This window comes from Aquarana catesbeiana, linkage group LG03 (assembly GCF_042186555.1).
Source record: "Aquarana catesbeiana isolate 2022-GZ linkage group LG03, ASM4218655v1, whole genome shotgun sequence".
NCBI classification, from domain to species: domain Eukaryota; kingdom Metazoa; phylum Chordata; class Amphibia; order Anura; family Ranidae; genus Aquarana; species Aquarana catesbeiana.
Genome location: NC_133326.1, coordinates 319518940 through 319542569, shown reverse-complemented (window position 1 = coordinate 319542569; position 23630 = coordinate 319518940). Strand labels below are relative to the sequence as shown.

Sequence of the window (23630 nt, the reverse complement as noted above, 5' to 3'; positions counted from 1 at the left end):
TCTGTCTGTTTTTGGCAGACAGGATTAGATTGGATGGTGCTGGGTGTCAGTGGACATCCGTCGCTCTATAGGAGAGACTGCTGTGTCCAATCAGGTCTGCCTAGAAAACTGATAGAACCCTGGCCTGATTGGATCGCCTCTGTGAAAGTGGTCATAGAGAACTTGTGTTAAGAGGAAGAAGCTGAGGAAACTTCATAGAATAACCATATACGAACTCATAGGCCACTTTCACACTGGGGTGGTGAGAGGGTTGGTGGTAAAGCACTGCTAATTTTACTGTCGCTTTAGCAACGCTTTTCAGCTGCTAGCGGGGTGCTTTTAACCCCCGCTAGCGGCCAAAGTGATAGCCCTCTAGCTCTCACGCTGGAGTGACAGGAAAGGCGCTATTTATAGCGCTACAACGCCTGTAAATTGCCTTAGTGTGAAAGTGGCAATATAGTGTCCTGTGCACAGCACCCCATATGACAGGTCACAGCTCAGACCATCCCAACGACATGTCAGTTGAGGAAACCTGGGAATTGACAACAGAAGCCAGCCCAAAGGCCCCCTCCCCTGCATATGTTCACACTATTCCTAACACCTGAAGAATCTGAAGTAATATGAAGTCCATCCTCCACCCCAGGAATACTACACACCATCCCTGTCAGAAACAAAGCCAGACTCTATGCACATGTATATTTAGATTAGATCATATCATCAGTGAAACTTGCTGACCTCTTTGCTGCCATTCTAGCCATGCTCCAGACTGCCTGTGTCACAGGAAGCAAAGCAAAGTGTAATCTGAGCTAGCTGGGTTGTCCTCCGTTATCAGGCACTGTCCTCACTTCGAAGCCCAGGAATCCATCATGTCAGAGACACCAGGCAGCCCTGCCTCTGCTCTCTGCTAGAGGGTGCCGCGTTCTCTCCTCCACATTAGGCAGCAATGCTGGGGGCACATCAGGTAATTGAGGAGCCACAATTCAGGCTCAAGGAGAAGGAGGGGTGAAAATCCCCCTCAGCTGCAGCTCTGCCTGTGTCACTCCTTTCACAGAGCTTGTCAGTTTCAGCTCCACCACCCTGTGTCCTGCTGATGGAATGTGCGAGGGGGGGGGTGGGGGTTGTCGGCATTAGCACCCGCTACACATGTAGAAAAAAAATTTCAATTGGGGGGCACATGGAGGGGCACAGTATAATGTTGGTGGGGCGATGGCCCCCTCTGGCCCCACCTTAGTGACGCCACTGTAGCTACACCCTTAACTATGAGTGAGAGATAGAGATTATACACACATACACACACAATATTATCAAACATATTGAGACACCTGCCTTTAAAACGCACATGACCTTTAATGGCATCCCAGTCCAATATTGCGTTGGCCCACCCTTTGCAGCTATAACAGCTTCAACTCTTCTAGGAAGGCTCTCCACAAGGATTAGGAGTGTGTCTATGGGAATGTTTGACAATTCTTCCAAAAGCGCATTTGTGAGGTCAGACACTGATGTGGAGAAGAAGGCCGGGCTCGTAGTCTCCGCTCTAATTCATCCTAAAGGTGTTCTATCGGGTCGAGGTCAGGACCCTGCAGGCCAGTCAAGTTTCTCCACACCAAACTCGCTCATCCATGTCTTTATGGACCTTGCTTTGTGCACTGGTCCAAATCATTTGGTGGAAGAGAGATTATGGTGTGGGGCTGTTTTTCAGCGGTTAGGCTTGGCCCCTTACTTCCAGTGAAGGGAACTCTTAAGGTGTCAGCATACCAAGACATTTTGGACAATTTCATGCTCCCAACTTTGTGGGAACAGTTTGGGGATGGCCTCTTCCTGCTCCAACATGATTGCGCAACAAGTGCACAAATCAGACATTGACCAAATAGAACACCTTTGAGATGAATTAGAGTGGAGACTGAGCCAGGCCTTTTCGTCCAACATCAGTGCCTGACCTCACAAATGCGCTTCTGGAAGAATAGTCAAACATTCCCATTGACATACTCCTAAACCCTTTGGACAGCCTTCCCAGAGAAGTTGCCGTCATAGCTGCAAAGGGTGGGCCAACTCAATATAACTCTATGGACTAAAGCTGGATACACACTATACAATTTTCTGTAGATTTTTTCCTTCAGATTTACCAAAACCATGTAATATGGAGGTCAAACCTTAAGAGTTTCAATTTGTATGCAGATATACCTACTATTGTTAACACACAATTTTTCATTATTTTGAGTTTTGATGAATGAATTTATTAGCAATTTTTTTTCTTCATGAATCACAGATAAAATTGTTCACGTGGTAAGGTATATATCATGATTTAGGCTCGATTCACACCTATGCATGTTGCTTTTGGGCGTTTTTGGAGGTTTTTTTTTCATGCTTGCCACGTTTTTGAGCAGCGTTTTTGCGGCGTTTTTGCCGCGATTTGCGTTTTTTTTTTTTTTTTTTTACAGTTTTTTTTTACAGTCTAAAAAAAAAATGTTAGAAAAAAAACAAAAAAAACCCGGCAAAAACGCATCAAAAACGCACCAAAAACGCTGCAAAAACGGTGCACTTGCGTTTTTGATGCTTGTCCATTGAATTCTATTACATGCAAAACGCTGCATTTTGCATGAAAAAAAGTCCCTGACCCTTTCCAAAAATGCAGAGAAACAAAAAGGCATTGATGTGAACATGTTCCATAGGAACCCATGTTAAAAAATTCCCGTGCATTTCTGCAAAATGCAAAATGCATCAAAAAACGCGCTAGTGTGAATGGAGCCTTAGGGTCAGCGCAGTTACACCCTTCATCACAATACTACCTACCTCACAGCATTGGTGGGGTATTTATAAGTGCTGCAGATCTCATATTTAAAAGATACAGTTACGTATTATATATATATAAAAAAAAAAAAAAAATGTTTGCACTGGTGACACACTTCTTTAAATTTTAAGACTGGGATGCCATTAGTTCATGTGCGTGTAAAGGCAGGCATCCCAATTAAATTCATGAGTTTTCCTCAAAATTCTACAAACAATACCCCATAATGACAACATGGATGAAGTTTGTTTGAAATCTTTGCAAATGTATTAAAAATAAAAAAAACTAAAAAAAAAATAATCACATGTACATAAGTATTCACAGTTGCCATGACACTCAAAATTCAGCTCAGGTGAATCCTGTTTCCACTGATCGTCCTTGAGATGTTTGTACAATTGGAGTCCACCTGTGGTAAATTCAGTTGATTGGACATGATTTGGAAAAGCACACACCTGTCTATATAAGGTCCCACAGTTAACAGTGCATGTCAGAGCACAAACCAAGCCATGAAGTCCAAGGAATTGTCTGTAGACCTCCGAGACAGGATTGTATCGAGGCACAGATCTGGGGAAGAGTACAGAAAAATTTCTGCAATAAACGCAGTGGCCTCCATCATCCATAAATGGAAGAAATTTGGAGCCACCAGGAGACTCTTCCTAGAGCGAGCCACTGAGCCAAACTGAGCAATCAGGAGAAAAGTGCCTTAGTCAGGGAGGTGACCAAGAACCCGATGGTCACTGACAGAGCTCCAGCATTTCTCTGTGGAGAGAGGAGAACCTTACGCAAGAACATCCATCTCTGCAGAACTCCAGCAATCAGGCCTGTATGGTAGAATGGCCAGGCGGAAGCCACTCCTCAGTGAAAGGCACATCACAGCCTGCCTAGAGTTTGCCAAAAGGTGCCTGAAGTACTCTCAGACCATATAAAACAAAATTCTCTGGTCTATAGAAAAAAATATTGAATACTTTGGCCCGAATGGCAAGCGTCATGTCTGGAGGAACCATGCACCACTCATCACCTGGCCAATACCATCCCTATAGTGAAGCATGGTGGTGGCAGCATCATGCTGTGGGGATATTTTTTAGTGGTAGGAACTGGGAGACTAGTCAGGTTTAAGGGAATGATAAATGTAGCAATGTACAATGACATCCTTGATGAAAACCTCCTCCAGAGCGCTCTGGACCTCAGACTGGGGTGAAGGTTCATCTTCCAACAGGACAATGCATACAGCCAATATCACAAAGGAATGGCTAGGGGACAATTCTGTGAATGTCCCTGAGTGACCCAGCCAGACCCCACACTTGAACCCGAATGAACATCTCTGGAGAGATCTGAAAATGGCTGTGCACAGATGTTCCCCATCCATACTGATGGAGCTTGAGAGGTCCTGCAAAGAAGAATGGGAGAAACTGCCCAATAATAGGTGTGCCAAGCTTGTAGCATCATTTTGGTGCCTTTGGTGCGTCAACAAAGGTAAAGGCTGTGAATACTTCTGTACATGTGATTTTTTTTCCTTATTTCTTTTTTAATAAATTTGCTAAAGATTTCAAAAAAACTTCTTTCACAATGTCATTATGAACAAGAAGAATTTTGAGGAATATAATTTAATCCAATTTGGAATAAAGCTGTAACATAACAAAAATGTGGAAAAAGTGAAGCTCTGTGAATACTTTCCGGATGCACTGTACATACACCTTTACAAAAGGCCACTTCCTAGCACGTCTCTCCACTTGATGACATCACCCAAGCTCAGCCCAACATATTCACCAATCACGTGACTTCCTGGGTGACAGCTTACTCCCTTATAGAACTCATTAGTATGGGTTATATAAGGAAGATGTATCCTGAGCTGGCCTACAGTATTTTTTTTTTACCAGTGCCCAATCTTCCTGTAGGTGTCAGTATAACTCATAGATTAAAGAATTCCTGTTTCCCTTTTAATGGATGAGGGGAAAAAAAAAAAAATCTCCTAAAAAACAGTTCCCACAGGAACAAGTCTCCCCACTGGAAGATATCCCTTCTATTCCTGTTCTGGTGGAAAACAGTGCCTTTAGATATACTTTAAAATTGCTATGACTTATCACTTCTCAGCCTTTTGGCCAAGATCAAGTGTAGTACTTGTAGTACTTGTAAGAATCTGGGTCCTTACTCTTCGGGAGGGGACCATATGACACACTCTAATGCACGATTTTGTGTGTGTTCACATATACTTTCTTGTTACACTTTGGTGTTTTATTTGTGCGCATCGCACCACTTGCTCGAAAAAAAATAATTACTACGATGTATTGCTTATTGCCCATTTCTTGTCTAACTGCCTTCATGCTTGAAGCAATGGGCATGTGTAAAAATCTAAACCTCCAATCTTTAATTGTTATAACACTGCAGAGTTACTCCTCAGGGATAGATGCATGTGCCGTTATTCACTTGTATGACCATGCCCCCTAAAACGTCACAGTCCCAGCATGCCCAGGGACTGTGACGGCATAAGGGGCAAGGTCACCGCCTATATAAGTCAGAGCGGAGCACTCAGAGTGCATTCCAGCCAGAGAGAGCGTTGTGTCAACATCAGAAGAAGAGAAGAGGGAAGAAGGCAGAAGGCAGCAGACCGGGCTCCTCCGCTATAGCAAAAGAGCGGCAAAAGAGCAGAAGATAGCGGAGGAGCCCGGCAGAAGACCCAGGAGAGCGCGGAGAAGAACCGGAGAGACCCCCGAAGTCGGAAGAAGACCCCCGGAGCCGGAAGAAGACCCCCAGAGCCGGAAGAAGACCCCCAGAGCCGGAAGAAGACCCCCAGAGCCGGAAGAAGACCCCCAGAGCCGGAAGAAGACCCCCGGAGCTGTCTAATAAATTACTTTAAAAATCTGTGTAGTGTTTTTTTTATTGACACTATTTCCCTAGGTGAATGGGTAGGGGTACCATGTACCCCATACTCATTCACACAGGGTGGGGGGTCGGGATCTGGGGGATTCCGATAAGCCCCCGCCCGCAGACCCCGACAATCAACGGCCAAGGTTGTCAGGAAGAGGCCCTTGTCCTCATCAACATGGGGACAAGGTGCTTTGGGGTGGGGGGGCCGCAGGGCCCCCACTCCCCCAAAGCACTCACCCCCCATGTTGAGGGCATGCGGCCTGGTACGGCTCAGGAGGGGGGCGCTCGCCCGTACCCACCCCCTTTCCTGACCGACCGGGCTGTGTGCTCGGATAAGGGTCTGGTATGGATTTTGGGGGGGGACCCCACGCCGTTTTTTCGGCGTAGGGGTTCCTCTTAAAATCCATACCAGACCGAAGGGCCTGGTATGCCCCTGGGGGGGAACCCACGCTGGTTTTTTATTTAAAATTTGGCGTGGAGTTCCCCCTCAAGAGTCATACCAAACAGTTGCGGGCATTGGCGGGGATCCGAGTCGGATCCCCGTGCTTGTCGCTCATTGGGAAAGGAAAAATAATTTTTCCTTTCCTGATGAGCTGCTCGGCGCTGTTATCCGCAGCTGACACAGTGCACTGCGATTACCTGCGGTTATGTGCGGATAGCTGCGCTAAATCGCTCCTGGACACAGTCAATTCTATTTTTTCTATCCGCACAGAACCGCATGTATCTAATTCGCAGCTAAACGCAGTGTGTGAATGGGGCCATAGGAAAGCATGGTGTGCTTTTAGCTGCGGTAGAAAATTAGAAAATCCGCAGCTAAAAGCACCATTCTATCTGTCCGTGTGAAAGGGGCCTAAGGCTTTAGAGCAGAGATATGCAATTAGCAGACCTCCAGCTGTTGCAAAACTACAAAACCCATCATGCCTCTGCCTCTAGGTGTCATGCTTGTGGCTGTCAGAGTCTTGCTATGCCTCATGGTACTTGTAGTTCTGCAACAGCTGGAGGTCCGCTAATTGCATATCCCTGCTTTAGAGTGTCATATTTTTTAGTTCAGCCTGTGGTACCAGGTTACACCTGCAGGTGTCAGAGCCAGTAAAATGTCAAATGACATCTCTCGTTCACAGTGAAATTGGGAAAACACAAGCAATACTGTACATGGACGGGTCCAATTTTCTTATACCAAAGAAATATCTAGAAAAAATAAATTGTACATGAATTTAGTCAGAAAGCAGAGATTCCAGTGTAAAATAGAACATTATATGTCCAATTTATTTTGATCACATTACTGTTGTTATTAGCATTTACCTTTGTAAATGTGTTATTAACATGATAAGTTTTTCATCCCTGTTACCCTATTGTTTATGTCAATTTTAAGCTGGAAGTGCAAAAACAAGACACTTTATTGCACTAGGCTTGTATGGAGTTAACTGAGCAGATTCACTGTGGAATATTCTTTTAATATTTCAAGAACAAGCAGCCTAATAATAATTATTTCGACTTTGCTTTACAGACAACTTAAGTGCATGGTAATTACAGCACTGCTGCTTTCTACCCCAGTGAGCATGCATAGTAATTACTAGGGAAACAAGCAGAAAATGCTGCTGTCCAAACTACACCACTCTTTTTTTCTGCCTAGCTAAAAATAATATCAACACAAACTGTAGTAAAAATAATGACAATGTGAAGTGTAGCATTTGAGCTTTGTCTGTGAGCAGATTTACATACTTTGAGTGTGCAGTCATAGGAACAGGTGGCCAGCAGGGAAGGGGAGTTTCCATTGGTGAATTGGCAGCATGTGACCTGCTCCGAGTGCTCCGCATACTCCCTTATGAGCTTCCCGGTCAATGCATTCCAAATCTAAATGAAATAGGAAAAACTATATGACTAATTGTGTTGACTTCAGGCACTTGAATAATATCAAAGGTCTAGCTAATGCAAGCAAATTTTATGCAGCTATGTGCTCCAGATGATAGAATAGTGTTCACATATACATTATTAACCATAAAGCAACGTGACATAGTATTAGAATAATTCATTATATGCATTAAAGCAGGGGTGTCAAACTCCATTTCATCGTGGGCCACATCAGCATTATGATTGTCCTCAAAAGGGCCCGTTGTATCTGTAATGCCCCGTACACACGGTCAGACATTGATCGGACATTCCGACAACAAAATCCTAGGATTTTTTTCAGACGGATGTTGGCTCAAACTTGTCTTGCATACACACGGTCACACAAAGTTGTTGGAAAATCCGATCATTCTGAACGCGGCGACGTAAAATGCGTACGTCGGGACTATAAACGGGGCAGTAGCCAATAGCTTTCATCTCTTTATTCTGAGCATGCGTGGCACTTTGTGCGTCGGATTTGTGTACACACGATCGGAAATTCCGACAACGGATTTTGTTGTCGGAAAATTTTATAGCCTGCTCTCAAACTTTGTGTGTCGGAAAATCCGATGGAAAAAGTCCGATGGAGCCTACACACGGTCGGAATTTCAAACACGCTCCGATCGCACATTTTTCGTCGGAGAATCCGACCGTGTGTACGGGGCATAAGATTAGATGTCCAGCGCATCCCCTCCCCCTACATTAGATGTCAAGAGCCATCAGAAGTTGAGTCCCCTACTCTCCCTAACATCACAGTGCACCCCCTTCCCTTATGCTGCTGCTGGGAAGAAGCTGGATGCATTGCTTAAAAGCAGAAAGTAGGGTTCTGGAGGAGGACCAGAGGAGGGCTGGAGCTCTCCTGCAGCTGCAGGAGAGGTGCGAGGGCCACATGAAATGGCCTGGAGGGCTGGATTCGGCCCACGGGCCTTGTGTTTGACACCTGTGCATTAGAGTATGCTCTCTCTTTATTATGGTCATAACTCAAAAAAAAAAAAAAAAATTGGTAAAAGTTAACCACTTCAATACCGGGCCAATTCTGACACTTTGCTCCTACATGTAAAAATCATCATTTTTTTGCTAGAAAATTACATGGAACCCCCAAACATTATATATGTTTTTTTTAGCAAAGACCCTAGAGAATACAATGGCGGTTGTTGCAACTTTTTATCTCACACAGTATTTGCGCAGGAATTTTTCGAACGCGTTTTTTGGGGAAAAAAACTGTTTTGTGTTTTAAAAAAAACAAAACAGTAAAGTTAGCCCAATGTTTTTGCATTTTGTGAAAGATGAAGTTACGCTGAGTAAATAGATACCTAACATGTCACGCTTCAAAATTGCACACGCTCGTGGAATGGCGCCAATGTTCGGTACTTAAAAATCCCCATAGGCGACGCTTGAAATTTTTTTTACTGGTTACATGTTTTGAGTTACAGAGGAGGTCTAGGGACAAAATTATTGCTCTCGCTCCAACGTTCGCGGCGATACCTCACATGTATGGTTTGAACACCGTTTTCATATGTTGGCGGGACTTACGTATGCGTTCGCTTCTGCGTGCGAGCACACGGGGACAGCGGTGCTTTAAAAAAATTTTTTTTTTTTTATTGTTAATTATATTTTATTTTTTTTATTTTGACACTTTTTTGAAAAAAAAAAAAAAAATTATCACTTTTATTCCTATTACAAGGAATGTAAACATCCCTTGTAATAGCAATATGACATGTCAGATGCTCTTAATAGTGAGATATGGGGTCAATAAGACCCCATATCTCACAACTAGGCTGGGAAGCCTGAAATAAAAAATAAATAAATAAATAAAACGATCGCCGCTTCCCAGCGGAATCGGCGCCGTTTTTTTTAATGGAGAGGCCGGGCGTGACGTCATAACATCGCGCCCGGCCTCCGACGATCATAGAGACTCCGGGGACCATCTGGTCCGCCGGAGTCGGAGCAAGCACCGGAGGGCGGCGGGAGGGGGGGGGGACGTCTCCTCTCGCCTCCCATAGGAACGATCAAGCGGTGGAACGGCCGCTATGATTGTTCCTATGGTGTAGAGATTCGCCGGCTGAAACCGGCAAAATCTGAATGATGTCTGTAACTACAGGCATCATTCAGATATACCCGCCCAAAGCCCAGGACGTCATATGACGTCCGTGGGCTGGAAGTGGTTAAAGATTGCATATTAAAGTGGCACCAAAGTCCTGTTTTTTGTTTAAAAATAACAAACCAGGTTATACTTACCTGCTCTGTGCAGTGGTTTTGCACAGAGCAGCCCAGATCCTCCTCTTCTCGATTTCCTAGCTGGAGCTCCTGGCCCTTATCTCCTCCTTGACTACCCATTACACTTTTGTGAGACATTGATGGGCACTGTAATGGCATGGATGTTGCATAGATGAGGCATGGATGAGCATGAATGGGAATGGCCGAGTATGGCTGAGTATGGCCAAGCATGGTCGGTTATGGCTGAGTATTGCTGGGTATGGAAGGGAGTGGATGGCATGGCTGAGTTTGTATGGCATGGCTGAGTATGGATGGCATGGCTGAGCATGGATGGATGAGGCTGCAATGGGCACAGAGCAGCGCTGTGTTCACTACAGATCCAGCCCACAGCACTGCTGCATCCCGAATCTCGGAACCGGACATGACGGAGCGATCACGTGGTAAAACGGCCACTGTCAGCAGCCATTTACCGTGATCCATGAAGCGCCGGGTCCTCGGGACCCAAAGATCACAGATACTCCTGTGTGCGCGAGGGGGCCCCCAGGGGGCGCAATTCTGAGAGGACGTCATAGTACGCCCTCCCAGAGTTATTGAGCCGTGCTGTAGCCGTCTTTCAGCTATAGCGCGGTTGTTAAGTGGTTAAATAAGATGGCCATGCGCATATGTGTGCACAAGATGCAAATATTCGCGAGCCATTATCAGGCTAAGGTGCATGCGCGGCTCCCAATACGCACAACGTCTGTGGCAAAGCCACATGCGCCATGGCCACCAAACAGCCGCGAACAATCATGCACTCTGGCAAATGCAAAGGCAAACCAAGATGCGCAATGGCACACCCTCGTGCGCAGACCATCCATAAGAAAAACAGCCAAGACAACAAGGAAAAAAAAAGGTACTCCTGCAAACACCCACAGCTAGCTCAAACCCCACCCCCCATGGTCACCGCACACAGGTGTCCAGCCTCTAGCTAGTTTGATAGCTTGTTACAATCCCTGGGGCACCCCATAAGTAAATGAGAGGGTTTCACTTACCCGTCCAGGCGCAGGGCAGCCTTAGAAACTAATAGCCCAATCTTCACCCTTCACAGCGGGTTCCGTCACTTGGGGACCTTCAAAGACTGGGTACGGATACCCTTTTCATGTTTTAGGGTCCACTCCCTTGGACCTGTACAGCACCCTGCAGGAATCCCTTAGCTCTATGGTGTCCAGGAAGGTCCGAAGGTCGCGTTACAGGCAAAAAACCTGGCAGGGTACTTGCGTCTTCTTTGCGAGGCTCGGGTACCATTTATTTAAGCATATAAACTTTTCTTCAAAAGGATCTGATCTGTTAATCCCTCGATTCATTATAAGAACCGTTTTGGGACTCAAGACCTGAAGCTTTAGAAAGCTCAACAAAGGTGCCCATCCCCCTTTCAGATACTGGTAAAAAAACTGAAGTACTTCCTGCATGGGAGGGGTTATATAGGGGTGGACTTCCTGTCTAAGACTTTGTCTACCAGTGTCCATTCACCTGAAGATGGAGTATAACCCAGTAAGTAATGAATAATAGCCTAACTCTGTGTCCCCTGATGTACGATAAAGAAATTTTATTTCTAAACCACAATATACTGTAGATTTTAAACAGAGATAGTGCTATATGCATTGGGTCTCATGTGGGATTTCCCAAGCCTTCTTCCCTAAAATTATAAAAATATTTTTATGTATTTGCAAAGGCAAAAGACATGAAGACTGGGCAGGCAACCATGTGGGCAGAAACCCACACCCAAAAACAAATCTGGACTCATCTATAGAGTGATCTGGGTTTAGGATGATATACACATATACAGTTCATGAGGATAGTGGATCACAGACGTACAGACTTAACCACTTGCCGACCGCCACATGTACACTTACGTCGGCAGAATGACACGGCTGGGCAAATGGGCGTACAGGTACGTCCCTTTGAATTTGCCGCCGTGTGGTCGCGTGCAGGGATACCTGCGATCGTCTCACGGAGCTGAAGAATGGGGAGATGCTAATGTAAACAAGCATCTCCCCATTCTGCCTAGTGACACTGTCACTGATCATAGCTCCCTGTGATCGGGAGCTATGATCAGTGATGTGTCACACACAGCCCCCCCCACAGTTAGAAACACTCCCTAGGACACACTTAACCCCTTCCTAGCCAGCTAGTGGTTAACCCCTTCACTGGCAGTGTCATTTTTACAGTAATCAGTGCAATTTTAGAGCACCGATCGATCGCTGTAAAAATGACAATGGTCCCAAAAATGTGTCAAAATTGTCCAATCTGTCCGCCATAATGTCGCAGTCATGATAAAAATCGCAGATCGCCATTACTAGTAAAAAAAAAAAAATTATTAATAAAAACGCCATAAAACTAACCCCTATTTTGTAGACGCTATAACTTTTGTGCAAACCAATCAAAAACGCTTATTGAGATTTTTTTTTACCAAAAATATGTAGAAGAATATGTATCGGCCTAAAATGAGGAAAAAAAATAGGTTTTTTTTATATATTTTTTGGGGATATTTATTATAACAAAAAGTAAAAAATAATGCGTTTTTTTTAAAATTTCGTTTTATTTTTGTTTATAGCGCAAAAAATTAAAAAACCGCAGACGTGATCAAATACCACCAAAAGAAAGCTCTATTTGTGGGGAAAAAAAAGGACGTCACTTTTGTTTGGGAGCCACGTCGCACGTCCCAAGCGACGCAGTGCGAATGTGCTGTGGTCTTTGGCCAGCCAAATGGTCCAGGGCTTAAGTGGTTAAAAACTGTCGCAGTGTATGTTTATATACAAACCAGATACCCTTAAAGTAGAACTAAAAGCAAAACTTTTTTTCATTTTGGATAGAGCATGGGAAGGTTATATTCCCTGTTAGATTTTTTTTTTTCCCGTCATCTGTGTCCCATTGTGAAGATTTCTCTTCGCTTCCTGTCCAAAATCAAACAGGAAGTGTGAGGAAATCCCTGCAAATTAAAAGGGAATTTCTTAGGGACTCCCAGGTCACCAAAACTAGTGTCCCCACTGGAAGATTTGCTTTTTTACTTTTCTGGGGGACAGTGTTACTTTTTAGTTTTAGCCATATTTTAGTCATCTGAATGGTTTTAAGTTTAGTCGTATTTTAGTCAATTAAAATCTTCAGTACATTTTAGTCGACTAAAATCAAATGGGTTTAGTTAAATTGTAACGCATTATTTAACGCATTTCTCTAGAATAACCAAATGTATTATATAACTCTGGGGTAAAAATCTAACATGTTATTATTAATCGTATTAAGGTTTGAACATGCACTACAGACACAGATTTAGACATGATATACAGCGTCTTTATAAATAAAACCAAGTTTCCACCAAGTAAACAAACAAATATTGCTTTTTGAACCAAACAAAAGTGAAACCATGTTATTGGCTGTAGCCACAGATCACTAGTAAATTGCAGCTGTTATGAATATAACCCATTCATGACAGCTCAAAACACTGATCATCATTGTAACAGCAAAGTGTATTAAAAAAAGAAAAAGCAAACCGAGTAGTACAGTGTTACTATGGTGACACTGAGCTACTGTGATCAATGCATGTAAAATTTTTATATATATATATATATATATATATATATATATATATATATATATATATATATATATATATATATATATATAATAAAACAGTATGTAGGAGAAAAAAAAAAAAATCCCCCCCCCCTCTAAAAACTGACAAAAAACGGCAACTTCAAGAAACTTGACATGCTGCTTACTAAATACTGTCTACTTTCCCAAAAGGATCCTTTGGGGGTAATTTGTACTGTCATGGCATTGTAAATGCACTCAAGAAATTAGATAGGCTGTCAGTACATCAGGATTGATTCATTTTCATACACACAGACACACACACACCATAGTTTGCAGATGCTATAACTTTCACATTAACAATATATATACTTATTGGGATTTTGTTTTACAAAAGACAAACCATAATACAAACCAGAATTGGCCTAAATCTATGAAGAAATTTGATTGTATTGGATATGTTTTATAACAGACGGTAGAAAATATTTTTTTTTCTTATAAATCGCAAAAAAATAAAAAACCCAGTGGTGATCAAATACCACCAAAAAAAGCTTTAATTTGTGTGAGAAATAGAAATAATTCATTTGTGTACAGTGCTGCATGACTGCGCAATTGCCAGTAAAAGTAGCAGTGATGAATAGCAAAAAATGGCCTGGTCATGAAGGAGGTAAAACCTTCCGGAGGTCAAGTGGTTAATTCTGGAATTAGCTCAGGGGAATAACACCACTTGGTGGGGAAACCCTGAGGACGACAGATCATTGTCGTTGAAGTGCATAAATCGCAAGATCTGCTCGTATCATGCCCTAGTCATGGATGCAGAGAGAACACGGGCATATTAGTATTATTATACGAGATTTATATAGCGCCAACAGTTTACGCAGCGCTTTACAATGTATAAGGGGGACAACACAATTACAGTACAGTTCAATACAAAAGGTACAGGAGGACCCTGCTCGTAGAGCTTACATGCTAAAGGGAGGGGGTGGTGGTACAAAAGGTAATAGCTGCAGAGAATGATTTGATGGGGGTGGCATATGATGAATTGGGTCAGTGGACCAATATGACTGCAACTGACCTCTTTATAGTTATGCCCATGAGGAGGGATAGGCCCAGGAAGGTTTTAAATTCGGAAACCGTAATAGGTTTCCAATCTCTGGCAATGGTCAACTGGGGATTAGCGGCGATGAATTGACCAGCATACAAATTGCTTTGGTCCACAATAGATCTATAAAGATCTTCCGTGAAAAAAAGCAAATCAAAATCAAGTGACATAAAATCAACTGTTTCCCCCTGAATTCCGGGTTGGACAGTGAATGGGGGAAGTATGGGTGCTGCAGAAGTGGTGGACTCCCAATTAGGATTGGCAAATGCAGCAGGAAGGGCACTATGGGCTCGACGGGCCTGTGTTTGTCTTCTTGGTGGCAGCGGGACACTACTTGTGCTAGTCACCACACCAGCTTGAACTGCACTTATGGGACTCGCCACGTCACCACGTGATACTGCAGTGCTGGTTTGACTACGACTAGGGTGTACTAGGCCACGGGTGCTTGCCAGTTCACCAGAATGATGAGCGGCACTAGTACTGGCTCTCTGCTCCATACGAGAGCCCTGCGGTTCTTGCACCTCAACAACAGAAGAACGGGGTCTGGTACGCCTGACCTTGGCAGGGACCACTACTCCATCGTCAGAGCTATCTGTCAGGGTGCCGCTGCGGTTTACAGATCATGTTCTGAGCCTGAATCTGACAGATGAGTAACTTTCTCTTCACTCTCATCTGTCATGCTCAGAAACGTGTAGGCCTCTTCACTAGTGTACCTTCGATTGGACATTGTGGCCTCTAAATTTACTGGTACAATTAGTGAGACTCGCAGGCAAAAAGAGCATCCGATAGTCAGCAACTGCTTCAAACGCTACAAAAAAAAACTGTTAGCGTTCGCAGGAATAAGGCCTGACTCTGCGAACGCTGCAGTTATGTGTTTAGTGTTTTGTAAATGACAGTGATCGATTGATACTGCACTTGGGTGGGCTGGGCGGAGGGGCTAAACGCAGGTGCTAGCAGATATCTGGGCTGATCCCGCTGCATTTTTTGGGAACCCTAAACTACTGGATTATGTAAAAAGAGTATCCCCCAAGGAATTACTATGGAACTTTAAAGGGTAACTAAACAGCAACACAGTATTAGAAAGATGGAAAATAGTTTATTAGTATAAAAAATATGGTGCATATATCACCATTGCGATATTACATAAAAACAAAGAAGCAGAACAAAATATGTAAATGCAGTTTCTTGTAGATTGAGCCCGACGCGTTTCAGGACCAATAAAGAGTCCTTTCCTCAGGGGCATTCCATGTAGGGCAGTGATGGTGAACCTTGGCACGCGTTGGCACTTGGCAGATGTTTTGGAAATACGTTTCCCATGATGCTCATGCACTCTGCACTGTAGCTGAGCATCAAGGCAAATGTAGTTCCAAAACATCTGGCGTGCCAAGGTTCGCAATCACTGGTGTAGGGTATTACTGCTATACAATATTCTACAATGAAACATAATTGCAGATTAAAAACAAAATCAGGGATACAGGAATATACAGTTTTGCAGTAGAGGATTTGTACAAGGGAGGAATCTAGAGGAGTGATAATCTGCAGGAATGAGTGCAGAGGAAGAGGAGCAATAGTCTGCAGTGGAGATATGCAGAGGAAATAGACTGTGAATGTTAGAAGTGCATCATTTTCAGGGCTAAAGCTGCTAATCAATGTTCTACAAATGTCATGACAATTCAATAAGTGCTATGGGCATCCCATATCTTCCTTTACCCCTTTACCTTTAGATTGAGCCCGACGCTTTTCAGGACCAATAAAGAGTCCTTTCCTCAGTGGCATTCCATGTAGGGTATTACTGCTATACAATATTCTACAATGAAACATAATTGCAGATTAAAAACAGAATCAGGGATACAAGAATATACAGGAGCATCGCTGAAGCAGAGTCTGGAAAAGACACATACCAGTCAAAGATGAAGTCTGCGTTTATGGATACCACCTAATAATGAACCTGAAGCCACATAGGGCTCAAAGGGTTGTAGGGGGATGCTGGCTAGTAAGGGAACTAGCAAAGTCGTCATGAGTTACGGGATAAGAACATCAGATCAATTGAAGTGACGACCGCGGTGTACACCTCCATGTCTCTTGTATTAGTTAGACAGTGAATAGGACAAGTTTCTTAGTTAGGCCTATACATCTCATTTGAGTTGCATACTTCCTACGTAGACATAGTAGATGAAAATACTTAACCTATTCCATCCTGTTAATGATTTTGTTGCTAAATACTACATTTGCTACCCTATAGTCTCGTCTAAAAAGAACTAATGTACTCTATTTACAGAATCATTCGAGTTTAGCTGGGTTGTGGTCAACACTACTCACTAAACCAGCCATACCACCTCAGCCTGGTTAAGTTATTTACTCACTTCAATTGATCTGATGTTCTTAACCCGTAACTCATGACAACTTTGCCGGTTCCCATACTTAGCCAGCTTCCCCCTACAACCCTTGAGCCCTATGTGACTTCATCATTAGGTGGTATCCATAAAACGCAGACTTCATCTTGGACTGGTATGTGTCTTTTCCAGACTCTGCTTCAATGATGCTTCTGTATATTCCTGTATCCCTGATTCTGTTGTTAATCTGCAATTATGTTTCATTGTAGAATATTGTATAGCAGTAATACCCTACACGTAATGCCCCTGAGGAAAGGACTCTTTATTGGTCCCGAAACACAGCGGGTTCAACTGCATTTACATATTTTGTTCTGCTTCTTTGTTTTTTATGTACTATTGCGATGGTGATGTATGCACCATTTTTTTTATACTAATTAATTTTCTTTCTGATACTGTGTTGCTGTTTAGTTGCCCTTAACCACTTCAGCCCCGGAAGGATTTACCCCCTTAATGACCAGAGCACTTTTTACAATTCGGCACTGCGTCGCTTTAACTGCTAATTGCGCGGTCATGCAATGCTGTACCCAAACGAAATTTGCGTCCTTTTCTTCCCACAAATAGAGCTTTCTTTTGATGGTATTTGATCACCTCTGCCGTTTTTATTTTTTGCGCTATAAAACGGAAAAAGACCGAAAATTTTGAAAAAAAAAAAAATGATATTTTCTACTTTTTGTTATAAAAAAAATCCAATAAACTCAATTTTAGTCATACATTTAGGCCAAAATGTATTCGGCCACATGTCTTTGGTAAAAAAAATATCAATAAGTGTATATTTATTGGTTTGCGCAAAAGTTATAGCGCCTACAAACTAGGGTACATTTTCTGGAATTTACACAGCCTTTAATTTATGACTGCCTATGTCATTTCTTGAGGTGCTAAAATGGCAGGGCAGTACAAAACCCCCACAAATGACCACATTTTGGAAAGTAGACACCCCAAGGAAATAGCTGAGAGGCATGTTGAGCCCATTGAATATTAATTGTTTTGTCCCAAGTGATTGAATAATGACTAAAAAAAAAAAAAAAAAAAAAATTACAAAAAGTTGTCACTAAATGATATATTGCTCACACAGGCCATGGGCATATGTGGAATTGCACCCCAAAATATATTCAGCTGCTTCTCCCGAGTACGGGGATACCACATGTGTGGGACTTTTTGGGAGCCTAGCCGCGTACGGGACCCCGAAAACCAATCACTGCCTTCAGGATTTCTAAGGGCGTAAATTTTTTATTTTACTCCTCACTACCTTTCACAGTTTTGAAGGCCATAAAATGCCCAGATGGCATAAAACCCCCCCAAATGACCCCATTTTGGAAAGTAGACACCCCAAGCTATTTGCTGAGAGGCATGTTGAGTCAATGGAATATTTTATATTTTGACACAAAATGCGGGAAAGTGACAAATTTTTTTTTTTTGCACAAAGTTGTCACTAAATGATATATTGCTCACACAGGCCATGGGCATATGTGGAATTGCACCCCAAAATACATTTAGCTGCTTCTCCTGAGTATGGGGATACCACATGTGTGGGACTTTTTGGGAGTCTAGCCGCGTAAGGGGCCCCGAAAACCAATCACCGCCTTCAGGTGTAAATTTTTGATTTCACTCTTCACTGCCTATCAGTTTCGGAGGCCATGGAATGCCCAGGTGGCACAAAACCCCCCCAAATGACCCCATTTTGGAAAGTAGACACCCCAAGCTATTTGCTGAGAGGCATGGTGAGTATTTTGCAGCTCTCATTTGTTTTTGAAAATGAAGAAAGACAAGAAAAAAATATATATTTTTTCTATTTTCAAAACTTTGTGACAAAAAGTGAGGTCTGGAAAATACTCACTATACCTCTCAGCAAATAGCTTGGAGTGTCTACTTTCCAAAATGGGGTCATTTGGGGGGGGGGGGGGGTTTGTGCCACCTGGGCATTCCATGGCCTCCGAAACTGTGATAGGCAGTGAAGAGTGAAATCAAAAATTTACGCCCTTAGAAAGCCTGAAGGCGGTGCTTGGTTTTCGGGGTCCCGTACGAGGCTAGGCTCCAAAAAAGTCTCACACATGTGGTATCCCCATACTCAGGAGAAGCAACAAAATGTATGTTGGGGTGTAATTTCACATATTCCCATGGCATGTTTGAGCAATATATCATTTAGTGACAACTTTGTGCAAAAAAAAAAAAATTTGTCTTTCCGGCAACTTGTGTCACAATATAAAATATTTCATGGACTCGACATGCCTCTCAGCAAATAGCTTGGGGTGTCTACTTTCCAAAATGGGGTCATTTGGGGGGGTTTTGAACTGTCCTGGCATTTTATGCACAACATTAAGAGCCCTTGCACACTGGGGCGGGGGGCGGCGTCGGCGGTAAAACGCCGCTATTATTAGCGGCGTTTTACTGTCGGTATGCGGCCGCTAGCGGGGCGGTTTTACCCCCCGCTAGCGGCCGAGAAAGGGTTAAATACCACCGCAAAGCGCCTCTGCAGAGGCGCTTTGCCGGCAGTATAGCCGCGCCGTCCCATTGATTTCAATGGGCAGGAGCGGTAAAGGAGCGGTATACACACCGCTCCTTCACCACTCCGAAGATGCTGCTGGCAGGACTTTTTTTACCGTCCTGCCAGTGCATCGCTCCAGTGTGCAAGCCCTCGGGGCTTTCACACTGGAATGAAAGCAGAGGCACTTTCGGGGCGGTTTGCAGGCGCTATTATTAGCGCAATAGCGCCTGCAAACCGCCCCAGTGTGCAAGGGCTCTTAGAAGCTTATGTCACACATCACCCACTCTTCTAACCACTTGAAGACAAAGCCCTTTCTGACACTTTTTGTTTACATGAAAAAATTATTTTTTTTTTGCAAGAAAATTACTTTGAACCCCCAAACATTATATATTTTTTTAACGCAAATGCCCTACAGATTAAAATGGTGGGTGTTTCTTTTTTTTTTTTTTCACACAGTATTTGCGCAGTGATTTTTCAAACGCATTTTTGGGGGAAAAAACACACTTTTTAAAATTTTAATGCACTAAAACACACTATATTGCCCAAATGTTTGATGAAATAAAAAAGATGATCTTAGGCCGAGTACATGGATACCAAACATGACATGCTTTAAAATTGCGCACAAACGTGCAGTGGCAACAAAATAAATACATTTTTAAAAGCCTTTAAAAGCCTTTACAGGTTACCACTTTAGATTTACAGAGGTCTACTGCTAAAATTACTACCCTCGATCTGACCCTCGCGGTGATACCTCACATGCATGGTGCAATTGCTGTTTACATTTGACACCAGACCGATGCTTGCGTTCGCCTTAGCGCAAGAGCAGGGGGGGACAGGGGTTTTTTTTTTTTTTCTTTATTATTTTTTTATCTTATTTTTAAACTGTTCCTTTCATTTTTTTTTTTTTAAATCATTTTTATTTTTATCTCAGGGAATGTAAATATCCCCTATGATAGCAATAGGTAGTGACAGGTACTCTTTTTTGAAAAAATTGGGGTCTATTAGACCCTAGATTTCTCCTCTGCCCTCAAAGCATCTGACCACACCAAGATCGGTGTGATAAAATGCTTCCCCAATTTCCCAATGGCGCTGTTTACATCTGGCGAAATCTAAGTCTTAAAATCCTCGTAGCTTCCGGTTTCTTAGGCCATGTTTGGAGCCACTCTGGTCTCTGATCAGCTCTATGGTCAGCTGGCTGAATCACCGGCTGCATTCTCAGGTTCCCTGTTGAGACAGGAGAGCCAGAGAAAAACACGGAAGACGGTGGGGGGGGGGGCATTCCCTCCCACTGCTTGTAAAAGCAGTCTAGAGGCTAATTAGCCGCCGGGATTGCTTTTACATGAAAGCCGACCGCTGGCTGAAAAGAATGATACCAAGATGATACCTAAACCTGCAGGCATCATTCTGGTATAACCACTCAAAGTCGTGAATGGCGTACCTGAAGACAAAAAAAATGGTTAACAATAAAACACAGTAAACGGTAAAGTATAAAAAATTGCATACCTGAAAAGCAAACTAGATAAAACATAAAAACAATAAAACATTGCAGAATAGAATACAGTAAAAAAGAGTAGAACAATAGAGAGAGATTAGAGAGAGAAAACAATAAAACAACATTTTTTTTTTTTTTATATATTTTTGTTTGCGTTTTTTTTTTTTTTTTTTTTTTACACTTTTTTTTGTAACTAACTTTTATAACTGTAACCGGTTCCAGGTTTGGGTCTCTCAAAATGCGATGGCATCTTCTTGGGAGACCCTGTGAAAGTGTGCCTAGTCTGTGCAATGCTGTACCCTAAGCTAATACTCAACTAGTGAATGGTAGCGTTCAAAACATTCACCAATGCAAAGACCAGGATTGTCAGGACAGGAGGGTCAATAATAGCGGGTGTCACGCCTATATCCGCGCTTGTTGCAGACACAACATCTTTTTGGGGGGGGGTTCGTTGGGTAGGGGTACTCGGGAGGACATAAAAATGCCTCTCATGCAGCCGACTGCATTTGGTTGGGGATGTGAATGGGGGAAGTACGGGTGCTGCAGAAGTGGTGGGTTCCCAATTAGGATTGGCGAATGCAGCAGGAATGGCACGACGGGCCTGTTTGTCTTCTTGGTGGCAGCGGGTCACTACTTGTGCTTGCCACCTCATCAGCTTGAACTGCACTTATGGGACTCGCCACGTCACCAAGTGTTACTGTAGTGCTGGTTTGACTACGACCGGGGTGTACTAGGCCGCTGGTGCTTGCCAGTTCACCAAAACGCTACCAAAAAAAACTGTTAGCGATCGCAGGGATCAGGCCTGACTCTGCGAATGCTGCAGTTTAGTGTTTTATAAGTATCAGTGATCGATCAATACTGCACTTGGCTGGGCTGGGCCGGGCGGAGGGGCAAAACGCAGGTGCTAGCAGGTATCTGGGCTGATCCTGCTAACACTGCGTTTTTGGAAACCCTAAACTGCTGGGGACACTAGTATAAATCTGATCGGATCAGATATTGATCCGTTCAGATACTATACCACTAAGGGAGGTATACGGTGCGTGCGTGGGTGTTAGAGGTACTGGCGCTAACCTGACGCTGCCTGGGGCTGGTGCTTGCCAGTTCACCAAAATGCTACCAAAAAAACTGTTAGCGATCGCAGGGATCAGGCCTGACTCTGCGAACGCTGTAGTTATGCGGTTAGTGTTTTGTAAGTGACAGTGATCGATCGATACTGCACTTGAGTGGGCTGGGCCAGGCGGAGGGGCAAAACGCAGGTGCTAGCAGGTATCTGGGCTAATCCCGCTAACACTGCGTTTTTGGGAACCCTAAACTGCTGGGGACGCTAGTATAGATCTGATCGGATCAGATATTGATCCGTTCAGATACTATACCACTAAGGGAGGAGTATGCTGTGTGCGTGGGTGTTAGCGGTACTGGCGCTAATCAGACGCTGCCTGGGGCGACGCATATCACCGCCGGGCGATCAGGGGGCTAAACCTTTATTCAGTAATAAACGGCGGGTGCCCTGACACTATAAAAAATAAACGAACTAACCAGCGTCACCCGTAACAATTATACGGTGATCAGTGGTGAAAGGGTTAACTAGGGGGCAATCAAGGGGTTAAAACATTTATTCGGTAGTATATGGGGGTCCCTGTCGCTATAAAACGCTGACGGCGAACCTAAATATTTACCTCCCTAACTAGCGTCACCAGTGACACTAATACAGCGATCAGAAAAATGATCGCTTAGTGACACTGGCGACGGGGGGTGGTCAAGGGGTTAAAGCTTTATTAGGGGGGGTTAGGGAGGTACCTTAGACCTAAAGGGGGCTAACCCTAACTGCCCTACCACAGTAACTGTCACAAACTGACACCATGCAGTAATCAGGAAAAAAAAAAAAACAACTGCTTGGTGTCAGTGTGACGGGGGGGGGGGGGGTGATCGGGGGGTAAAGGGGGGTGTATTGTGTGCCTGGCATGTTCTACTGGGATGTGTTGTGTTTTATACTCACATTTCAGTCTTCTCTCCTCAGCTATGGAAAGGAAAATACCGAGCCGAGGAGAGATGACGTCAGATCCCCTGCCTCTGTGTACTATACAGAGGCAGGGGAAGATTCTGATTGGCTGGGAGCGATCGCGAGGGGGGGGCCACGAATGGACGACCTCCCCCTCATCACTGAACGCTCCCAGACCAAAGCCGACCGCTTCTGGCACCGGGGGGGGGGGGGGGGGGGGTCCATACCAGGTACATGATTTTGCCTGCCCGTGCCATTCTGCCGACGTATATCGTCATTAGGCCGTCGGCAAGTGGTTAAAGTCCCATAGTAATTCCTTGGGGGATACTCTTGTAGCGGTTGGTTACCACTAGTTACTAACATCCACCAAATCACCCTGCTGCCAGACCCCCATCTATCACCTCTGAGACAATGAGCAGTCATTTGCGTAGTTTTGTTGCGTTTATTGCAGAATACAACTTGGTTGGGGTAAAGGAACATATGGGATGCCCATAGCACTTATTGAATTGTCATCACATTTGTAGAACATAAATTAGAAGCTTTAGTCCTGAAAATGATGCACTTCTAACATTCACAGTCTATTTCCTCTGCATATCTCCACTGCACTCACTCCTGCAGATTATCACTCCTCTAGATTCCTCTCTTCTTGTACAAATCCTCTACTGCAAAACTGTTAGATTCCTGTTGCTTCACTTCCAGTAATACAAAAAGGGATCACTCCGAATAACCCCAGTTTACTGGCTGTACTTGAATGGTGTTGCTTCAGCAAATCAATAAGCCAGAGGCATGCAATACCTCTTCCCGGTGGCTCAGTGAATTGGTAGCTACACAGTATCTTGGGAGGTTTAACCGGAGTGCTTTA

The 23630-nt window shown here is 43.7% G+C and overlaps 1 protein-coding gene and 1 non-coding gene across 3 annotated transcripts in view; one reads left to right on the top strand and one right to left on the bottom strand.

Moving 5' to 3' along the window:
- Window positions 1-23630, bottom strand: part of APAF1 (apoptotic peptidase activating factor 1) — a 169618-nt gene that overhangs the window by 53789 nt on the left and 92199 nt on the right. For both annotated transcript variants that reach the window (XM_073620399.1, XM_073620398.1), the window contains exon 15: window positions 7352-7483. In XM_073620399.1, the coding sequence (XP_073476500.1) occupies window positions 7352-7483 (132 nt within the window). The remainder of the gene's footprint in view (window positions 1-7351; window positions 7484-23630) is intronic.
- On the top strand, window positions 4844-5040 carry LOC141135974 (U2 spliceosomal RNA). Its single transcript, XR_012243657.1, has one exon. It is a non-coding gene; the product is annotated as a U2 spliceosomal RNA (small nuclear RNA).